Source organism: Daktulosphaira vitifoliae, unplaced genomic scaffold (genome assembly GCF_025091365.1).
Source record: "Daktulosphaira vitifoliae isolate Bord-2020 unplaced genomic scaffold, ASM2509136v1 Scaffold_2, whole genome shotgun sequence".
Lineage (NCBI taxonomy): Eukaryota > Metazoa > Arthropoda > Insecta > Hemiptera > Phylloxeridae > Daktulosphaira > Daktulosphaira vitifoliae.
The window spans coordinates 35,906,574-35,927,212 of NW_026099573.1; the positions used below are offsets into that span (position 1 = coordinate 35,906,574).

At 31.6% G+C, this 20,639-nt stretch overlaps 2 protein-coding genes and 1 long non-coding RNA gene across 3 annotated transcripts; 2 read left to right on the forward strand and 1 right to left on the reverse strand.

Annotated features, from left to right (window-relative positions):
• Window positions 1-80: 80 nt before the first annotated feature.
• LOC126899848 (uncharacterized) lies at window positions 81-2,638 on the forward strand. The gene is made up of 4 exons (XR_007702719.1): window positions 81-567; window positions 659-807; window positions 876-1,577; window positions 2,330-2,638. It is a non-coding gene; the product is annotated as an uncharacterized LOC126899848 (long non-coding RNA).
• Window positions 2,639-9,994: 7,356 nt separating this feature from the next.
• Window positions 9,995-10,700, forward strand: LOC126898206 (uncharacterized). Its single transcript, XM_050672147.1, has one exon. It carries the CDS (start codon window positions 10,014-10,016, stop codon window positions 10,698-10,700), a length of 687 nt encoding a protein of 228 aa, XP_050528104.1. The 5' UTR covers window positions 9,995-10,013.
• A 7,496-nt stretch (window positions 10,701-18,196) lies between these two features.
• Window positions 18,197-20,371, reverse strand: LOC126898207 (zinc finger BED domain-containing protein 5-like). Its single transcript, XM_050672148.1, has 3 exons — window positions 19,999-20,371; window positions 18,279-19,842; window positions 18,197-18,207 (listed from the first exon to the last, which is right to left on the reverse strand). The coding sequence occupies exons 1-3, from the start codon at window positions 20,086-20,088 to the stop codon at window positions 18,197-18,199; spliced, it is 1,665 nt and encodes a 554-aa protein (XP_050528105.1). The 5' UTR covers window positions 20,089-20,371.
• Window positions 20,372-20,639: the final 268 nt, after the last annotated feature.

The window sequence follows — 20,639 nt, forward strand, 5'->3', positions numbered from 1 at the left end:
TATTATTACTATTATTATATTATATTATTTATACAATAGTCTCAAATCTATAAATATAACAATACTAAATTTGTATACTTCAAATCTATAAATATAACAGTATTAAACATATATATATATATATAAATATAATGTTAATGTCAGAATATGTTGGTAATATGGTGATAACTAGTCAGATTGTAAGTCAGATGATAATAGTAGATAGAGGCGATAGGGAGGTTGAAAGAGCCGTGACACGTTTTAAAATTTTGCTAACCGTCGATAGATTAAATAATGAAGTTGTAAACGTTTTTTGCCTTTTCGATGTTGTTGTACTATCATGGTTATAAATAACTTTATTTATAACAAAAATTATCAAATAACAAATATAAGTGTTTTGAAGTTTGACTACTTAAGTTTAAGATATAAGAACAAAAATACAAAATTTCAACGAGTAATAGTTTAAATAAAAGGAAAGGTGGAGAGCAAAAATTGCGAGACAAAAAAACAACACAACTCAAATATATAGGAAATGATTCTAAACAGAGTAAAATAAATTTTTTTATTTAATCAACTGCTTTATCAAACGTAAGTTTAAAAATTGAAATAAATAAAATTATTATACAGCTTTTATTGTTATTAATAATTAATTTCATTGTTTGATTTGTATAAACAAAAGGATGATGACGTAATGCCAACTAAACAAAATGTTAAAGGATCATTTTTGCCATTGCCTGAAAAGAAAGTTCCCTATTATTATTCCTTGTATTCCCTATAAAGAAAGAAAGTGCATTGGTTAATAATTTAGAATCAGAATGTATAACTTTGGTAGGTTAAATAATTAATAAATAATTTATCTGGTATGCATAATTTTATATTTTTGAATTACATTTTAGAACCATACAATTGTTAAAAATACAGTTTTGTAAATAATGGAAATAATTACAAAAAATGGAAAGAAATCAAAGCACCATTGGATCGCCATCAAAGAATTAATAGACATGTTATTTCTATGCAACGTTGGATAGACTATAAATTAGTTCAGAAAAAAATTGACTTTATATAACACAACAATTATATTCTGCAAGACAACTTAGAATAAATGAAAACCATTCACATGTACATTTCTTACTCAAAGCAACTCTGTTTTTGGCAAAATAAGGATTACTTTTTAGAGGTCACAAAGAGCAATTTTATTGAACTTATACAAATGTTTGGCGATGATAGACTAAATTATAAACTACAGTCTATGTATGATATTATACTAGTCCTGAATATCAAAATTATTTAATTGTAACTATTGCAAAATGCACAAGACAACAAATATTAAGGAACATTAATAAATTTTGAATTTATACAATTATCATTGATGAGACAAAAGATAAATCTAAGGAAGAACAAATGAGTTTTGTTATAAGGTTTCTGGATGACAATTTTAATATACATCAAAAATCCATTGGCTGTTAACATATGGTTAAATCTGATTCTGAAAGCTTATTTAATCAAATAATTAAAGTAATTTCAGAAAATAATTTAGATATAAACAAATATGTAGCACAATGTTATGATGGTGCATCAGTTATGAGCGGAATGTACAGGTTGATTTTTTTATCATAGCCCACTCAATTACTTACAAAATAAATATATTTAAACATTTTTTTTTTTTTTGATTATCTTTAGTTTCACATTATTCTTGAATTATTAACTATGTAATACTTTTTAAGTTCATTCCTTATGCCTTGTAAGGGCGTCAACTTTGTTTTTTTAAATGATGAAAAAGTTCTATTTTCGATATGCATTTTTTAGATATGACCTCTCCTCGTATATAGGGAAATGGTCCAATTTAAAAAAAGTATGTCGAATGAAAGATGTATATAAATACTACTATATAAATTGTATTGATCCATACATTTTTAAAGTTATAGCATTATAAAGTTAAAAATGTATAATATAAAATCGAGAATTTTCACACAAAAATAGAATTTGGTATTTTTACCATGAAGACAAAATAAAGTCCAAAAATTTTTTTTCCATGATAAAGTATATTATATTAGTTATAATTTAAGATATATATAAAAGTGTCAGACTTTTCGGAAAACTTTCAAAACTGTTAATTTTGATATTTTCAACTTGAATTTAACTTTTTTTGAATAAAAAAAGTTATCACAATATTGATACTTAATTACCTTTACTATTTCTGGTACCTATTATTAATTTTGTAAGTAGGTACTATAACTATAGTAACAAATACTTTAACTAGTATTTTAAATAAATTTATTATTATAATAGTATTTTACATAAATAATGGATTTTTATGCTTGAAATATAAAAAAATCTTATATTTTCATAGGGTCTAGTCTCCTCAAGTGTTAAGAACCCCTGAATATTATTTTATAATTGTGTGGAGTATATAATACATGGTCGTCCGACTGTCGTCGAACACAGGAATGTGCTGACCAAGGGTTTTAGGGCAACCATGGGCAAAGGACTCCCACTGTAGGTACCCTACAGTCAGTCGTGGTTTAGTATGCGCTAGTTACACTCATTCTATATCATTCTAAATCATTCTATATCATTCTAAATCATTCTATATCATTCTATATCATTATATTTTATTATTCTATTCATTTGTATTAATATTAATAAATAACGTGTATTGTATTATTAATNTAAATCATTCTATATCATTCTATATCATTCTATGTCATTATATTTTATTATTCTATTCATTTGTATTAATATTAATAAATAACGTGTATTGTATTATTAATTGTGTCAATCAAATTATATATTCTAAAGTTTTATTGAAAAGTGAGTGTTTTCTTTTTCTCATTAAGTTTAATTCCTTTTACCACGTGGGCCCGCACAACATATTTGTCGGCAGCGGTAATAGAGCAGAAACGTCTTCGAGGGCCTTTAAAAAACTAAAAAGGAAAAAAAATTTTTTGGTAAGAAAACATACATTCATTAAACCGCGTGGAAGCGTCCTTGGTAGATAGGGAATAACCTCACTACATAATTCTATTTCGTGTGGCAACACTGTTTCAACCGGTTCGACGCCGCCGCCGTGTTTATCAATACTCCGTTATGTACACCGTCGCGGTCTAGCGGACGATAACTTGACTGTGCCGCCGCCGTGATATAACACGACCACCAGATATCGTGGAAAACATAACAACAATTATAAAGTGACCGTCAAAATAATTAAACAATTTTGAATTTCTACATCGTCGCAATCAATGTTTTAATAAAAAATAATACAATCAATACATTCAAATACAATCAAATTTCTACAAAATCAAGAAGTGAAACTATTCTAATCATCAACGTCGTTCAAGATAAATTTTTCAAATTCCTTACAAGCCGTTCAATTCAATTTGAGTCAAGCCATTCCATATCAAGTTCAATTCAACTACACTGGTCCAAATAATTCAATTCCATTTCAATCAAGAATCAATTGTTAAAAATGAAATATTTCAAAATGATATTTGTCATCATAATGTAAGTTTTTTAAATCCTATACATGCTTTGCGATTGATTTATTTTAATTTAAATAGTAGTACCAAATAAATTTATTTTTAGTAAATTTAATTCTAAATCAAAAGATTGTTTATTATTAAAATAATTTAATTAAAAAGAGAGACAATTTAAATTTGAATTAGTTCAAAAATAATTAAAATATATTATTTTTCTATCTCGATTAAATATTTCAATTTCTATTTTTTCAATTTCAATATTTTTTTAAATACTATAATATTTAGTGGAATCAAAATTTTTTTTGTAGAGAAAAAAAAAAGATACGAATTTTTATAGAATATTCTAATTTATACCATTTAAAAAAAAAAATTTTTTAATTTAATTTTTACTATCTCTAGTAAATGGTAAGAATTGTACCACTCGCTTACTCGCTCATTGCTAGATAGTGCAGAACTCATTTAAAGTGCTTTATGGGAAAAAAAAAAAATTTTTTGAGACTCCAACTCATGCATGATAAATGAGTGAATCAAGTAATAGTTGTTCAAGTGATAGCGATTATAAGCCATTGACTCATTCTAAATCCATCCTAATTCCTATTCCAGCTACTCGTTCTCTTCGTTCAAAGTTAAAAGTATCTCGACGTAGTACTAGTGTACCGAGAGATTTAGATAATAGTAAAGATATTTTGAATAAATCTATTCGTGCTATAGGTAGTACGGACAGCCTTCTAAACCATTCCAATTCTTTATTAGACGAATTATTAAGTTCAAACACTCAAACAAATTCTATTCAGACTTCTATTAAATGCAACTCCTATAATCCTATTACTCCTACATCGACTACCAATTCTAACACGTTCATGTCTATTTCTATGTCTGCGTCTACTTCTACGTCCACGTCTATTTCTACATCTGCGTCCATTTCAACGTCCACATCAACTTCTACTTCAACGTCCACTTCTACGTCAGCGTCCACTTCTACATCAGCGTCAACTTCTACGTCAACATTAAATTGTGCAACAGCACCACCTTCCACTTCGACTATCGTTTCTACATCCACTACACCAACTACGTGTTGGTATACGTTAGCGACAAATTACACCCCAGAAGTCAAAACAGCAGGTACAAGTCAAACTCTCACGAAGGTAAACCTAACGAACGCCTTGCACGATTCAGAAACCAAGTGGGGACCTGAAAAAATAAAAGCTAGTGTTTACCCACCTACTAATTTGCTACTCCATCAGGACTATTTGTCTGTAATGGCAGAAGAAGACAATATGCCCTGTGATAGTAAAACAAACGAGTCAAATAGCAATAGAATGAAGAAAGCAGAAGAGGTGAAAATACCAATGAGTGAAGTAATAGTGCTCATTGATCAATATATGGAACAATACTTTCAAAATAATTCTAACTCTTTCAACGCCAATCTACATCATCCAATTCCTTCAAACACTCAAATAGGGTTGCAAGACGCTATAAGGTTGCTTCCTAATTCTTTTGATGGAAGAGATGTGGAGCAATTGGAAATCTTTTTGGAAAAATGTGAATTTGCAGTAGAATGTGTAGTACCGGTGGCCATTCCACGGCTACTACGAGCAATTCAAACTCGACTGTCTGGTAAAGCAAGGCAGGTCACAAAATACAAAAGCTTTGAATCATAGGATGATCTTAGAGATACTTTGAAATCGAATTTAGAGCCTCAGAGAACAACCCCACACCTTTATTTGGAGCTATATGCTACAAAGCAATTGCCAAATGAGGACATACTATCATATTCAATGAAAATTGAAAAGCTACAAAATCAAATAATCGAACAGGAGACGTCAGACAAACATCCAGAGGTAGCCAAAGCGATAGAACAAACGATTAATAACCAAGTAATCCAAGTGTTTATGGAAGGACTCGGAAACTTGAAAGACTTTATAAAAGCACGGAATCCTTCAACTCTTGAAAAAGCTATTCAAGCAGCCAAAGAAGAAGAAAGGATAAGACTTTCAAATATAGGAGCAAAACAATATTTGAAAGATAGACCACTAAAAAGTTCTAATTCACAATATTCTACATCACAAAATTCTACTTCCAGTACAAGCTGTCATTTATGTGGTCAAAAGGGACATTTTGCTAAATTCTGTCGTAATAACAATTCTACATCCACTAATAACACAAATAACGCTAAAATACACAGACCCATTGTTCAAAACTCTGCTTCCGCAGAAAAAATCTGCAGATATTGTAAAAACGAGGGTCACATTTTAGAAGAATGTATCAAAAGAAGATACGCAAACACAAATCGACGTAAACAGGAAAACAGGAACCGTCCGGACCAAGGCGCAAGTTCGGCCGGAAAACTTCAAGCCGCCATAATACAATTAAACGAATCTACAAATGCACCGCCAAGTTAGATAATGGTCATGTGCAAATTCTATGTAAGCAAACTACTCCGAATCTTCTACATCTTCTTTTAGACACAGGTAGTGATCTAAACCTTATCAAATTAAATTTTCTAAATCCTGAAGTACCAGTAAAGGAGAACGAATGTTTCAGTCTCACTGGTATAACCGATCATACTATTTCGACACTTGGTAAAGTCATACTAAGTATTCAAATAGAAAATCATGTAATAAATTCTGAATTCCATATTGTCCATCCGAATTTCCCTATAAAATGTGAAGGTATTTTGGGAAGACCCTTTTTACAAGTAAATCAATTTTCAGTCGATTTTCGAAACAGTGAGATAATTATGCACATGAATAAAATATGTGAAATATCTCCACGCTCTGAATCTCTTATTTCTATTTCTGCATGTGATATCGCTGAGGCCACAGCGTTAGTCATTCATTCTCAAAACTTATATGAAAACTTATTGTGTGGTAATGTACTGACAACAGTAAAGAACCACGAAATTTTAATACCTGTTATCAACACATCTGAACGTTCAATTCTACTTCCACCAGATCTCGCTTTGTCTCAACTTTCGTTCGACATATGGACCGAACCAAAGTCATGTTGTATTGCAAATTCAAATTCTAATACTATTTCTGATAACAGTCCTCCCGCGAGCAGCCAACGACTAAGGCTACTTAAGAATTCTATTCAAACTGACCACTTAAATCCTGAGGAAAAAGCTTCGGTCGACACTATATGCCGTGAGTACTCCGACATTTTTCATTTAGATGGAGACAGACTGACGTGCACGGACGCGATTTATCACGAAATAAATACGCCCTCAATCGTACAGCCCATCAATGAACGTCCATACCGTTTGCCTTTCCATCACAAACAGGAGATTAATAAACAAATTAAAGAACTAGAAGAACAAAATATTGTTGCTCCCAGCAAAAGTCCATGGAATGCACCACTATTAGTTGTACCAAAGAAACCGGACAGTAATGGTGTTGTGAAATATCGTGTCTGCGTTGATTTCAGAAAATTAAATCAAGTTTCTGCAGGCGATGCATATCCTATTCCTAATATAGCTGACATTCTAGATCAATTAGGAAAATCCTCGTACTATTCAACTCTGGATCTCGCGCAAGGCTATCATCAAGTAGAAATGCACCCAGATCACCGTGAAAAAACTGCATTTAGTACAGATCAGGGTCACTTTGAGTTCCTTCGAGTTCCTTTCGGTCTCAAAGGTGCACCTGCTACATTTCAACGTCTTATGAACTCTGTATTAAGTGGGCTAACCGGTCTAAAAGCATTCGTTTATTTGGATGACATAATAGTCTATGCATCTTCTATACAAGATCACGAGAACAAATTAAAGGATGTATTTAATCGACTTCGGAGTTTCAACCTAAAACTACAACCTTCTAAGTGTTCATTTATGCGAAAAGAAGTACACTACTTGGGTCATGTTATAACAGACAAAGGTGTTAAACCTGATCCACTCAAAATCAAATGTGTTCTAGAGTTCCCAATTCCTAGAAACGCCAAAGAGGTAAAATCGTTTCTTGGTCTTTCAGGCTATTACAGGCGTTTTGTACCAAACTATGGCACAATCGCAAAGCCACTCACGAATCTTTTAAAGAAAGAAGTCTCATTCCACTGGTCAGATCAATGTCAAGAATCATTTGAAAAATTAAAAACTGTTCTAACTCAAGAACCTCTACTTCAATATCCAGATTTTAGCCAACCATTTAACCTAACTTGTGACGCAAGCAATGTTGCAATAGGTTGTGTTCTATCTCAAGGTCCTATCGGCAAGGATTTACCAATCGCGTACGCATCTAGAACTCTGAATCGAGCCGAACAAAATTATAATACAACCGAAAAAGAGTTGTGTTCTATCATATGGGGTATTAAGCAGTTCCGCCCCTATCTTTTTGGACAAAAGTTCAATGTGGTAACAGACCACCGAGCTCTTGTATGGTTATTCAATATAAAGGACCCAGGCTCGAGGCTAACGAGATGGAGACTTAAATTAGAAGAATATGAATATGAAATTCAGTACAAGCCAGGTTGCCATAATACTAACGCTGATGCGCTTAGCCGTATACACGTTACAACCCGGGCTCAGTCAAAGGAACAAATTTCTATATCACAAAATCATTCTACATCACAGGATCCTGCTAACTCACTATTAGACTCTGAAAATTACTCTGAACACTCCAATACACCGTCTTCGTCGACATCCACCTCTAGCATGACAGAAAAACAACAGCTCGAGCAAACCTATACCAACTTCTTACAGGCCAGAGAGGAATCGATATCTACTACATCGAATGTTCAAGAAATTGTCGGAGATCTCTTCAAAGAAAACAACGATTGGCATTTAGCCAATAGCGTATCCCAAGATTTCTATATGAAAAAAGGAGTCGCTCTCCAATTCAGAAGAAAATTTGGACAAATAGAAGAACTTCTAAACCAAAGGAAAAATGTGACAGAAATTGCGCATTTAGTCCACAATGAGAAATACATTCTATATCTTATTACAAAAGCTAACTATTTTGAGAAACTTAGTTACGAAATCTTGTTTAAGACTCTAACGAATCTAAAAACCTTTTGTCAAGAAAATAATCTAACCAAAATCGCTATGCCAAAAATAGGATGCGGGTTAGATCAACTCAATTGGAATCAAGTTAAATCTATGTTAAGATTCATTTTTAGAGAATCCAATATTGCTATCAAAGTGTTTAGTAAAGATCACCTAACACTTGAGGAAAAACTCAGACTCATTAAAGATTTCCACGATACTCCTCTCTCAGGTCATCAAGGAGTAGAACGGACTCTTAATAAACTCAGAATCGAATACCGTTGGACAGGCATGAGAAAACAAGTAGAAGAGTATATCAAGACTTGTCCTACGTGTCAATTGACCAAGGTGTCAAATAAATCAGTCAAGGAACCAATGGTAATAACTTCTACATCATCAAGAGCGTTTGAAAAAATTTTTCTAGATATCGTTGGTCCTCTTACTAAATCAAGTCGTAACAATGTCTTTATCATCACACTACAAGATGATCTGACAAAATTTTCATGGGCCATACCAACAAGAAATCATGAGGCCAACACTGTAGCCTACCATTTTGTGACTCAATTTGTTTGCTTACATGGTATACCTCAGCAAATAGTCACAGATTGCGGTACAGAATTTCTAAGTCAAGTTTTTGCAGAAGTATGTAGGTTGTTGAAAATAAAAAAGTCATCAACTACTCCGTATCATCCTCAGAGTAATGGCAGTCTAGAAAGGAGCCATCGAACCTTAGGCGAATACCTCAGAAGTTTTGTTGCGAAAGATCAATCAGACTGGGACGAATACATTCCATTCGCAATGTTTGCCTACAATTCCAGTATTCACTCGTCTACAGGTTATCAACCCTATGAACTAGTCTATGGTAGACAGATACACATTCCTAATTCGTTGTCGAAACCTCCAGAACCCCAGTACAATTTCTCTGATTACCAATTCGAACTCAAACGGAGACTTCAAGAAACAAGCGAAGTCGCACGCAATCGATTAATCGCTAATAAAAACAAAGCTAAAAGTCAATACGACAAAAACGCACATTCTTTAGAAATTAAGGAAGGTGACATGGTTTATTTACAAAATAAAGCAGTTCACAATAAACTCACACCCAATTGGATAGGTCCATTTGAGGTTCTCGAAATCCACCCTAACCAGGTCAATGTAGCGATTTAGCGGAGGGGTAAAAGACATTTAGTTCATACAAATTTATTGAAAAAACATTTCTCCTAAATCCATAATATAAAGAAAAAAAATTTTTTTGTATTTCTAGTACATACACCAATGCAGAAATTCTAATTCACCCACCGGACAATCTAGCACAAATAGACATACTAACTCCTCACATTGGAATGTATTATGAAAAGAAATCTAATGTGTGTCATATAGCGNTGTGTTAGAATTTGTAGAAGCTTGTCATCACTTTGATAGGGCTACACTTCCATATCTCTTCGAAATCGAATCAAACCGAAACGCTATAAATATCTCACTCGGACAAGACATCCATAAAGAAAACTACCGGGTCCGCCGTAACATGATCAGCTCAGTAAAGACTGTAGCTNAAAGAAAACTACCGGGTCCGCCGTAACATGATCAGCTCAGTAACGACGGTAGCAAAAACAATTTTTGATTCAAGTCACATGTTAAACACTGAATTCATCTTTGGCAAAATAATAGATTTTGCAAAGTCCAAATTGACCGCCACCAGTATATTAGAAAAAAAAATGCGGTTATTCCAAACGACAATCTCTGATATCAATAACATGACCAAGCACATTAATGAAGCTCAAGTCGAAATCGAAAAAAATATTCAATATCTTAATAACCAAGTCATAAAGAATTCTCAAACTATCAACAGTCTAATCACGAAAACAGCTTTGTTAGAGCAATCAACGTTATTCCAAATCCTTCTAAATCAGTACGCGTACGAAACGCAAAATATTGTTTCTATTATCAACTCTGCTATCCATGGCAAAATTCACACCACAGTTTTGCCTCCTAACAAGTTACTATCTCAGCTACGGGAAATACAGCTAGAACTTCCCGCTGGCAATCAACTTCCGTTAGAAATTAATATACAAAATATTCCTGAACTCCTTTCAATCTCTTCTACATCCATAATTTATAGAGATAACTTTCTCATTTTTATATTGCAATGTCCAATAGTTAAAATCGATGAATATAATCTCTATCACACGATACCTTTACCATTCTATTTTGAAAACAATAATGTTGATCTAGTAAAATNTATTTTGAAAACAATAATGTTGTTCTAGTAAAACCAGACAATGATTATATAGCAATTAGCGATGATAGTGAGTTTTATTTAACTTTTAGTCAATCGCAAATAGAAACATGTATACCACTTAACTCATATACATTATGTAAAGGTAATCATCCAGTTTATCGTAAATCTTCTTCTAAGCTATGTAAGATTTTATTGTTGGAAAATCCACAAGATTTACCTCAATCATCCAAATCATTTATGTATCATTTAATAGCAGTATATGGAATCGGTTATCGAATATCAATTTNCAGTATATGGAATCGGTTATCGAATACCAATTCCTGGATTTATTGTACGCGAGACGAACTAGTAACTCTGAATTGTAAATCTCCTCAACGCACCTTTTCTGTTTATATAAAAAATATTGGTCGTTTAACAATATCTCCCACTTGTACTGTTCATACCACTTCATTAATTCTAACGCCCATTTCAACTGTACTCTACAACCATTCTAATGATATAATCCCTCTGAATCCTATGTTTAACTTAATTAACACGTACACAGAATCCATTATTAAGGTAACTCCGCAACAAATAACAAATACCGATTTATTCAACGATCTTTGTAAATTAGTTAAACATACTACAAATTGGTATACAAATCCAAATAGCAATCATTTTTTACTAAGTCATTATCATATTGTAATCATATATACTTGTTTGTCAATTTGTATCATATCAATTATAATTGTCGCTGTATTCTTTAAGTGTAAGAAAAAAGTAATTCAAGTATATACCACTGAAATTAATAATACACAACTCTGAATCTCTCTATTTTAAATTATATAATTCGCCAATATGAAAAACATTCTAAATCCCTTTGCAATTGTATAACTTTTATTTATCTGATTTCCCTTGAGTCAATGGGAATCATTAGATCCCCATTGCTCATTTAGGTTGGGGGGTGTTAAGAACCCCTGAATATTATTTTATAATTGTGTAGAGTATATAATACATGGTCGTCCGACTGTCGTCGAACACAGGAATGTGCTGACCAAGGGTTTTAGGGCAACCATGGGCAAAGGACTCCCACTGTAGGTACCCTACAGTTAGTCGTGGTTTAGTATGCGCTAGTTACACTCATTCTATATCATTGTAAATCATTCTATATCATTCTATGTCATTATATTTTATTATTCTATTTATTTGTATTAATATTAATAAATAACGTGTATTGTATTATTAATTGTGTCAATCAAATTATATTTTCTAAAGTTTTATTGAAAAGTGAGTGTTTTCTTTTTNAAAGTGTTTACATTTTTTTTTTTACATTTATTGTACGGAAAGGAAGTTTGATATACTATAAGACAGATTTTCATGATTTCATATGTATTTTTAAAATATACAAGTAGCGTAGAATTTTATAATCGGAAGATGTGCATAAAAAATTTTTCCTTACTCCTTTCATATTTCATATAAATTATGTAAGTTATTATATTCTAGGAAGGGATACAAATACGATTCTGATATACACTAACTAAAAATGTTCTTACATACTAAAAGGATTATAAAAAATTATTTTTACATATTTATAATACGTTAAATAAACTGTTATTCTATATATTAATTCATTGACTTCTTTATTCAAAATATGTAGTAATTTATTTTAAAATAATAGTATTTCAATATTAAATATTAATTACTACCAATATTAGATATGAACTATATGAATATGAGTACAAGGCAACGATTCAACGGAAGTTCGATGGGCTATGATATATTTAAGAGTTGAAAAAATATATTTTTTGCTTATAAGTTGAATAAAAGTCAAAAAATTATGTAGAGGGTCAAAATAATACATACATGCATACTAAAAAAACTGAAGTTATCCAAATTAACTGTTTTTGACTACTGTAATTTTTTGGACTCGTTCTTTCATTGCAGTATTAATGTATTTACCAATTTTAACGTATTGTTCAGAAATATTACAGTAGTCAGTGCCGAAACTATGTGCGGATAGTATCCCATCATTTTAAAAATATTGGACTCCCATCTAAATATATGTAGGGAGATCATGTTCATTGCATACTCTGTATATCCAGTATTTATGGTACTGCCTATAAGAGAGTTAGGGTTGTTGTATAAAAAAAATTGTTTTAAACACCCATTTTAAACGTTATTGCATTGTTACATATTATTTTTTTTAATTGTTTAAAACCTAACGTTTTATACANTAACGTTTTATACGTAATTTCAATTCAAATATTAAAAACAAATTTTTATAAAAAGAAAATTTTGCCAACAATGCTATCTGGGGTGAAATTTTTTTGACGTTATTTTTAAGAAATATTTACTAAAGATAGATTGAGTTATTACAACGATTGTTTAGGTTTTAGATTACAAATTAAGCTAAAAGATAAAATTTTTAAGATCCTCATAAAATTGTAGTGAAAAGTTTATCACAACTTTTGGAGAAACAAATGTCATACACATGATTAAAAATTCAAAACAAGAGGATAAACTATATCAGTTATCATTATAGTATAGAATACACACAAATTGAACAGTGTTATAGAACAGTATACTAAAAATAAATACTAAAATTTACAGTATTGAGAATGATTTACGAAACGATATTACTTATAACCATTGTTCTTTTTTCGTTTTAAATCCTCATCTAGGACCTTAGAAGTCCTCTTAGAATATTTTATATTCAATTAAAAAATAATAATAATCTGTTTTAATAATTTTTCGTGTTTCAATCGTAAAAGTCAAACGTAAGAATAACTTTATATTTTAATACTTGAAATTAATGCAATGTACAATTTTTTTGTTTTTAAATAAATTTAATATATAGCGTGATACCTTAACACCTCATGAAATATCTTCGAAAATATTAAAGCCAATCAATATATTATTATAATGGATCTTTGTTGAGGTGCTTTACACGAAAAATTAATATTCTACCATCATCCCCTTAATATCATATAAACTTAAATGAACTTTCGATTTTCAAATTCCAACTCAATGTTTTTTTATAACATTAGATTTATTTAATTGAAAAAAAAATAGTTTTTGTTATTCAACTTTTAACAAGTTATAGCTATTTAAAGTATAGGAGCTTTCATAAAACAAAAGAACGTACTTATTTTTAAAAGACGACAATATTATCATGTCCTAAAATAGGTTCCCATTACTCGTCTATCTGGCGAATACCAAATATTCGTTTACTCGTATATGTACAAAAATATTTTAAAATNTATATGTACAAAAATATTACCGTTGCGATTACTCATCTATTTGTAAAATTATTTTGTAATATCCATGTTATTATTGTTATTGAATGCTCAACATAAAAAAAGATATTAATTTTTTAAAAATTTCAAAGCTCTAATATTTCTAATACCTCTAAAGTGTATAAGGGGTGGAACTAAAAATTATTTTATAACACGTATATAGAAAAACATATTGAACTAACAAAATCCAAAAAAAAATATTTTCAAAAAACCCATTATGGATGTTTAATTGGCTTGAGTTAAAAAAATCATTATCAGATTACAGTGTTAATAATCTTATTTTTCTCATATATTATGTATAAGTTTATGAGTTTAACGTAAAAATTGGGACCCATTTTAACAACTATGCTGTCCAACATCAAATTACAATAACCAATATTTTTAACAAACTAAAATTTTTTAGNCCATTTTAAAAACTATGCTGTCCAACATCAAATTACAATAACCAATATTTTTATCAAAATAAAATTTTTTAAATAGTCCCAGGAATTATAACATACCGATTTTTTTTTAAATATTCTATAATATTAATACAATTATTATAATTTATCCAATTTCATGGAATGTAACTGTACTGAAAGTACAGGAATAGGTATCACAAAATTGTGGAAAATATGTATACAAAAATAACAGAAAATAAATCCCTACAACAATCGTTAGGTATGGTAAATCCATATGTAATATTGAATGAGTAAATTGATTGTTAGTTTTATTTTAAATCATAAGTTGTCTTATTGTTGTCAAATTTTAGACTGTTATAATTTAAAAAAACACGCTTTTAAAGCACATAGAATTAAAAATTATTTTTAACTTTTTAGTTCGATGTGCTTTAAAACCGTGTTTTTTTTAGTTTTTTTAAACTATTTATTTTTTACTTTTTAGTTTCATGTTATGATAGTAGTTACTATCAATATCATGGTTGTAACGGGTAACGAGAAATCAGGGTTCGATTCCGGGGAGGGAGTCTAAGAAACGGCTACCATATCCAAGAAAAGCAACAGGCGCGTAAATTACCCACTCCCGGAACATGAAGGTAGGGACCAAAAATGACGATACGGGAATCATCCTTTGTAATCGGAATGAATACACTCTATATATCTTTATGAGAATAAAGCGTGTTAATATATATTTTTAATAGTAATTTGAATATAATACATGTAAAGCGTATGTACGTAAACGTATCATGCACTAGGTATAGTCTTGTTTTGAGGGCGGAGGGAACGTTATACCTAAGGTATAAACGGCGGCAGTGGCGGTAGGAATATATAAATATATATACGTAAGGGGCAATACACGCGGGCGACATTGGTCAGTCAAAATAAAAATTTGTTTATATATATATAATATTGATAACAAGCACGCGTGTACGGGTACGATAACCAAATATAAATTTATAGAGGAATAATGGTGCCGTCGTGTGTTGAGCGTGACGTGGGGTGANGGTGCCGTCGTGTGTTTAGCGTGACGTGGGGTGGGGTGAATGCGTTACGACAGTCTAGTCTTACAACGGAATACGCGGAAATAATAACACGTGCCCGTGGAAAGTTACATTTTACAAACATACAGGTGAAACTAATATAAGCGTGTTAAAAATAGATGATTACTGATTGGTTGAATAGTAGTACTCATCTCCGAACAATATTATAATTCTAAAATTAGAATCATGTGAATCATTTTTAAGAATCATACTGTGAGCAAAATGATAGTTTTGCCATTATTTTGTCTAGACAACATAATAAGTAGGGTGTCGTTATTCTTTATAAAAGTGTATGATGCGGGTTGNGTAGGGTGTCGTTATGCTTTATAAAAGTGTATGATGCAGGTTAATGTATTACAAGTTTTATCTTAGTAGCTCTCACTAGGGGAGCACGTTGACCGATGGTTCTAAGAATTTTATCGACGGCGTTTCTACTAGTTCAGTTTAAGAGGCTTAAACGCTAGACTTTTAAACGCACGCGTAGCGTTTTTAAAAACGCAGCGATTAATCGCTTTATATAAAATATCCGTATTTAAATTGAACCATGACAAAAAACATGCGTTCGGACGGGCCCGATCGCTAAAATTAAACAATACAAATCGCATGTTATCATTCACACGGGGCGATTAAACGTCGCGATTTTCAGGCACGTGGGGCTCATTCATTTTAATTTCACGAAAAAATATCGAAAATTACAGATTTTTAAATTTGTAAATTTTTTAGAGATTTTCCCATTTACGGGGAACGAGGAAAATGTTTTCAATTTTTGAGGATAATGTCTTTGACTAGATACAAATTGTGATCTTTTGACGTATCGTTAAAAGAAATCGGTTTGGTGATAGCTGACAAAAAATGGAAACAGCCACAAAAAAAAATTAAAATATTTTTTATATCCTTATGAATACTTATTGTTTTTGTAACCCTAGTTTTTTTAAATTATACTTACAATACACAATATCTTTATAACAAAGCTGTTTAAGCAAAACAGTTTAACGTAGTTTTATCATATTATTTTGATTTTAACATGGGCGATCATAGAGATAATTTGTAGGATAGTGTGGATTGAATTTTGCCAACTGTTAGTGATAAATTTGCCGAATAAATTATTTCAATGAGTCAAAGTCCACATTATAAACGATATTTAATACTTCTTTTTATACTTTTAAACTTGTTTAAAACTTTAAACTTTAATTTTAAACTTTAAACTTTATACTTTAAACTTTAATGTTACAATAGATCATATTCTATAAGATATAATAGTAGTATCTAAATAGCGGGTTCTGGGGATCAAAGGATGCCGCCATGGTAATTAGTGTCATACGTCATCAAAAAGTAATAAATTAAGAGTGTTAATGGGTAATTAAATGGCTAATTAAGGTCAATCGTAATTGTTAAAGTTGTAAATCAAGTGTGTTATTGTTAAAATTGCGATAATAATGTGGGTTGGTTGAGGGTAGGTGGTCAGCTGACTCGGCATTACGTCGTTGTCGGTGTGACGTATGCAGCAACGCGTGCCCCTCAATCAGGAGAATCACAGGTGTTACGTAATATAATCGCCCTTAAGGTCAACACGTCACATACAATAATATTAAAGACTCTGCCCCTGCCTACACCCTCCCCCCCGACTTGTACGTCAAACGGTCGCGCGTTATATTGTGTCAACACCGTCGACGCGCCATCGCAACCGCCGCCGCCTTCGCCGTCGTCGACGGCGTATAAGCCGTAATCGTGTAATCCATAAAATACACCTCATTCGTCATCGAGATTCCAATGTCTAACAGATGTTTGGAAAGTTTGGTGTCGTGCAGCAGCAACATTGTCTGTTGACTACTAATCGGTTCTCAGTATTTGTTAATCTATTGTGTGTGTAAGATGGATTATTTAAGTAATATATCAAATAAATTGATTTGTCTTGTTGAAAACTAACCGACAGATAGAGTTTTTAAACCATTCAGTAAATTATTTAAAAATTATCGAGATTTGCAATATTTTGCGGAACGTCTAGGAGATAAAGTTAACGGTACCTGTGGAGACNTACAATATTTTGCGGAACGTCTAGGAGATAAAGTCAACGGTACCGGTGGAGACTTTTTACACTACAAGGGTTGTGAATTATTGAATGTGGGAAAAAATTCGGACAATCCTGAATGTGCATGCTCAGTTGTGAAGCGAATATATTACGAACTTTTGGATTCAATTGAAACAATTGAAAAAACGGTGAATGCGAATCGCAGCGATAGTAACGCCTATTGGACCTTGAGACTTTAATCACAATGGCTACACCAAGGTGTAAATTCAATAAAATCAACGACTTGATCGATTCATCAATATATAGCATTTCACAAATGTCTCGTGTATACATTGGTCTGGATCCTGACGATTCATTTTGGCCAAAAGTAAAGTTGGTAAACTGTCATCAAGAACTTATTATCACTATCGATTTACTACATAGAATGTATTCAATGTGCGGATATATTTTATCGATAACGGAAAATTTAAACGGAATACTACTTTTGCAAGATGAAAACATTAAGGTGATCTGACACAGTGGGTGCAAACTATTACCCGAAAAGATACATTACTGTTTCAGTCAAAACGAGATGACGACTGTATATTTTTGATGAATACATCGACAATTGTTTCATATACGTCCGCGTATTTTACATGAAATAAAGGTTATACTNATATTTATTTTTCATGTAACAGTAGGTAGAAAAAGCTTTTTCACATCTATATGTTGTGCAAAAGGGGATCAAATGTCTTAAATCTTTCTCAGCCAGTTGCTTTTGATTATTTTGAACAATTAACCAAAAATCAATTAGTTTTTTATCGTTGAAAATATTTTTCATCGTACCATTAGTTACTAAATCAATTAATTCATCTTGTTCCTGTTCAGAGAGATTTTCTATTTTTTCAATATCACAGGAAAATGGATTTCTTATCCACGTATTATTTGGGTCAGGTTGATGAAAATATTTTCTTAATATTTTGGCCTTGCTCAACAAGTGTTCAGATATTTCACTCTTTACCTCCTGTGATAAACATTCACACGAAGATTCCAAAAAAGATTGTAATGTCGGAAAGTTACTGAAAGAGTTCTTTTCAACACGTATTGCCCAAATTTCAAACTTTTTTATAGTTGCTTCGATTTTATCCTCAACGTGAAAAACGTCAATATAAATTCCTTGTAAACTCAAATTTAGTGTATTCAAATATTCAAACACATCAGCGAAGTAAGCTATTCGAGACAGCCAAGAAAAATCAGTTAACAAGCCTACAAACCTGGTTTCGAGAAGAAATACTCGAACTTCGTCTCTTAGCTCAAAAAAACGCTGAAGTATTTTTCCACGTGAGAGCCATCGAATTTCAGTGTGCAAAATAAGCTGTACGTGGTCACTTCCCATGTCTTTGCAAAGGACTTCAAAAAGCCTGGATTGTAGAGGTCGTGATTTAATAAAGTTTATAATTTTCACTACTTCTTCTAAAGTTGTTTTCATGTGTTCTGATAGACGTTTAGCAACCAACGCTTCCCTATGAATACAACAGTGAGTCCACTTTACTTGAGGTGCAACTTCTTTCACACGACCCAACAATCCAGTTTTGTAACCTGACATTGCTGCTGCACCATCAGTGGTTATTCCAACGCATTTTTCCCACCTAATGCCATGCTCTGTAAAAAACTTATCAATAGCTTCAAATATATCTTTTGCCGAAGTATGTAGGAGCTCACATGAAAACAAAAAATCTTCAAATAACTGTTTTTCCCATATAAAACGGACAAAAACCAACATAGATGACTTACTTGCTATGTCAGTACTTTCATCTAGTTGCAATGCAAACTTGTCACTTGTAGACAGCCTTGTAAATAGTGTTTCTTCAATATTTGCAGACATATCAGTAATTCTTCTTTGAATTGAATTATTAGATAGGGGGACAGAACTAATCAACTTTGCTGCAGATTCACCTAACATTGTTTTGCAGAGGACAATTGCAGCAGGAAGAATCAGTTCTTCGGCTATGGTATGAGCCTTACCAGATTTTGCAACAAGTTGAGCGACTTCGTATGAAGCTAAAGTGGCTTTTTTATTACCACTTAAACTTGTCGAAGATTTCATCACTTTTTGTGATTTTTTAAATTCTCCTAACTTGGCTACAAAAAAATCCAAAGACTTACTAGTAAATTCGCCATGTTTTGTCTCAAAATGGCGTCGTAATTTGGAAGGTTTTATACTTTCATTGGACAAGATCTCCAAGCAAATAACACACTGTGGTTTTGGTTCATCTTCAGTCCCAGCAAATGTAAATCCTAATTGTAAATATTCAGTGTTATACTTTCTCACTTTAGTTCCTACGGTACTCTTCGAGTTTACATTACGGCGATTTGAGTCAGAGCTAGATGTACTATGTTGATCAGTACACTAAAATAAATTTATTATTGAAATATTATTAATAAAAATACAGATAAACTGTAAAATTATAAAATATAATTTGTGCAATACATAATATGCACGCATTTAACGACATATTAATAAGTAGAAAAGTTCTTTTGATAAATAAATGAATGAGTTATTTACCTGAACTTCATTCACATCATTCACAGAATTATCTGCTTCTATTTCACATGTAGGCCTTTTAAGTGAACCAGATTTTAACCATTGATACATTATGGTTGGTTTATTTTGAAATGAAATGTATAAAAAAGGACACACGGTACTAATCGCTGACCAGTTATGACTGAGAAGAAAATAATCAGTATGGTTTCACGTTCTGAATTATAGTAATAACAGTGTAATAGTGGAGATAATAATGATATTTATTTCTATGAAATTGATTATCTATTTTTTTCGCGATAATCAAGTTTCAATAGTCTATAAATACTCGGAATTTCATATTACTACAAAGTTAATAATTTCCTAAAATAAAATAAAAATATCACAACAAAACAACATAACCGCGGACCACCAATTGGGAACCGCTGCACTACACTCTTGTTGAAACTAAGAGGCATTTAAAGAGTGTCAACACGTTTTTCCAATATAAAGACACGGTCATCGACTGAATAAAGTTCTCGAACCAGTGCTTCCAAACGATAAATTGTAGCTGAACTGTTGTTGTTGTTGTTGTTATTATCACTGTTTATCAGCTAACAGCTATTGTCGGATGTTTGAAGGAGCAGTAATAGTTGCACAACTGTGACTTGTATGCACAAAAATAA

What these genes read in the sequence shown, in the direction of transcription:
- LOC126898207 (XM_050672148.1), bottom strand. Translation starts at nt 20,088, where the DNA reads ATGTATCAATGGTTAAAATCTGGTTCACTTAAAAGGCCTACATGTGAA. An exon ending in ATGATGTGAATGAAGTTCAG is followed by an intron (nt 19,843 to 19,998) that starts GTAAATAACTCA and finishes AATTTATTTTAG; the next exon opens with TGTACTGATCAACATAGTAC.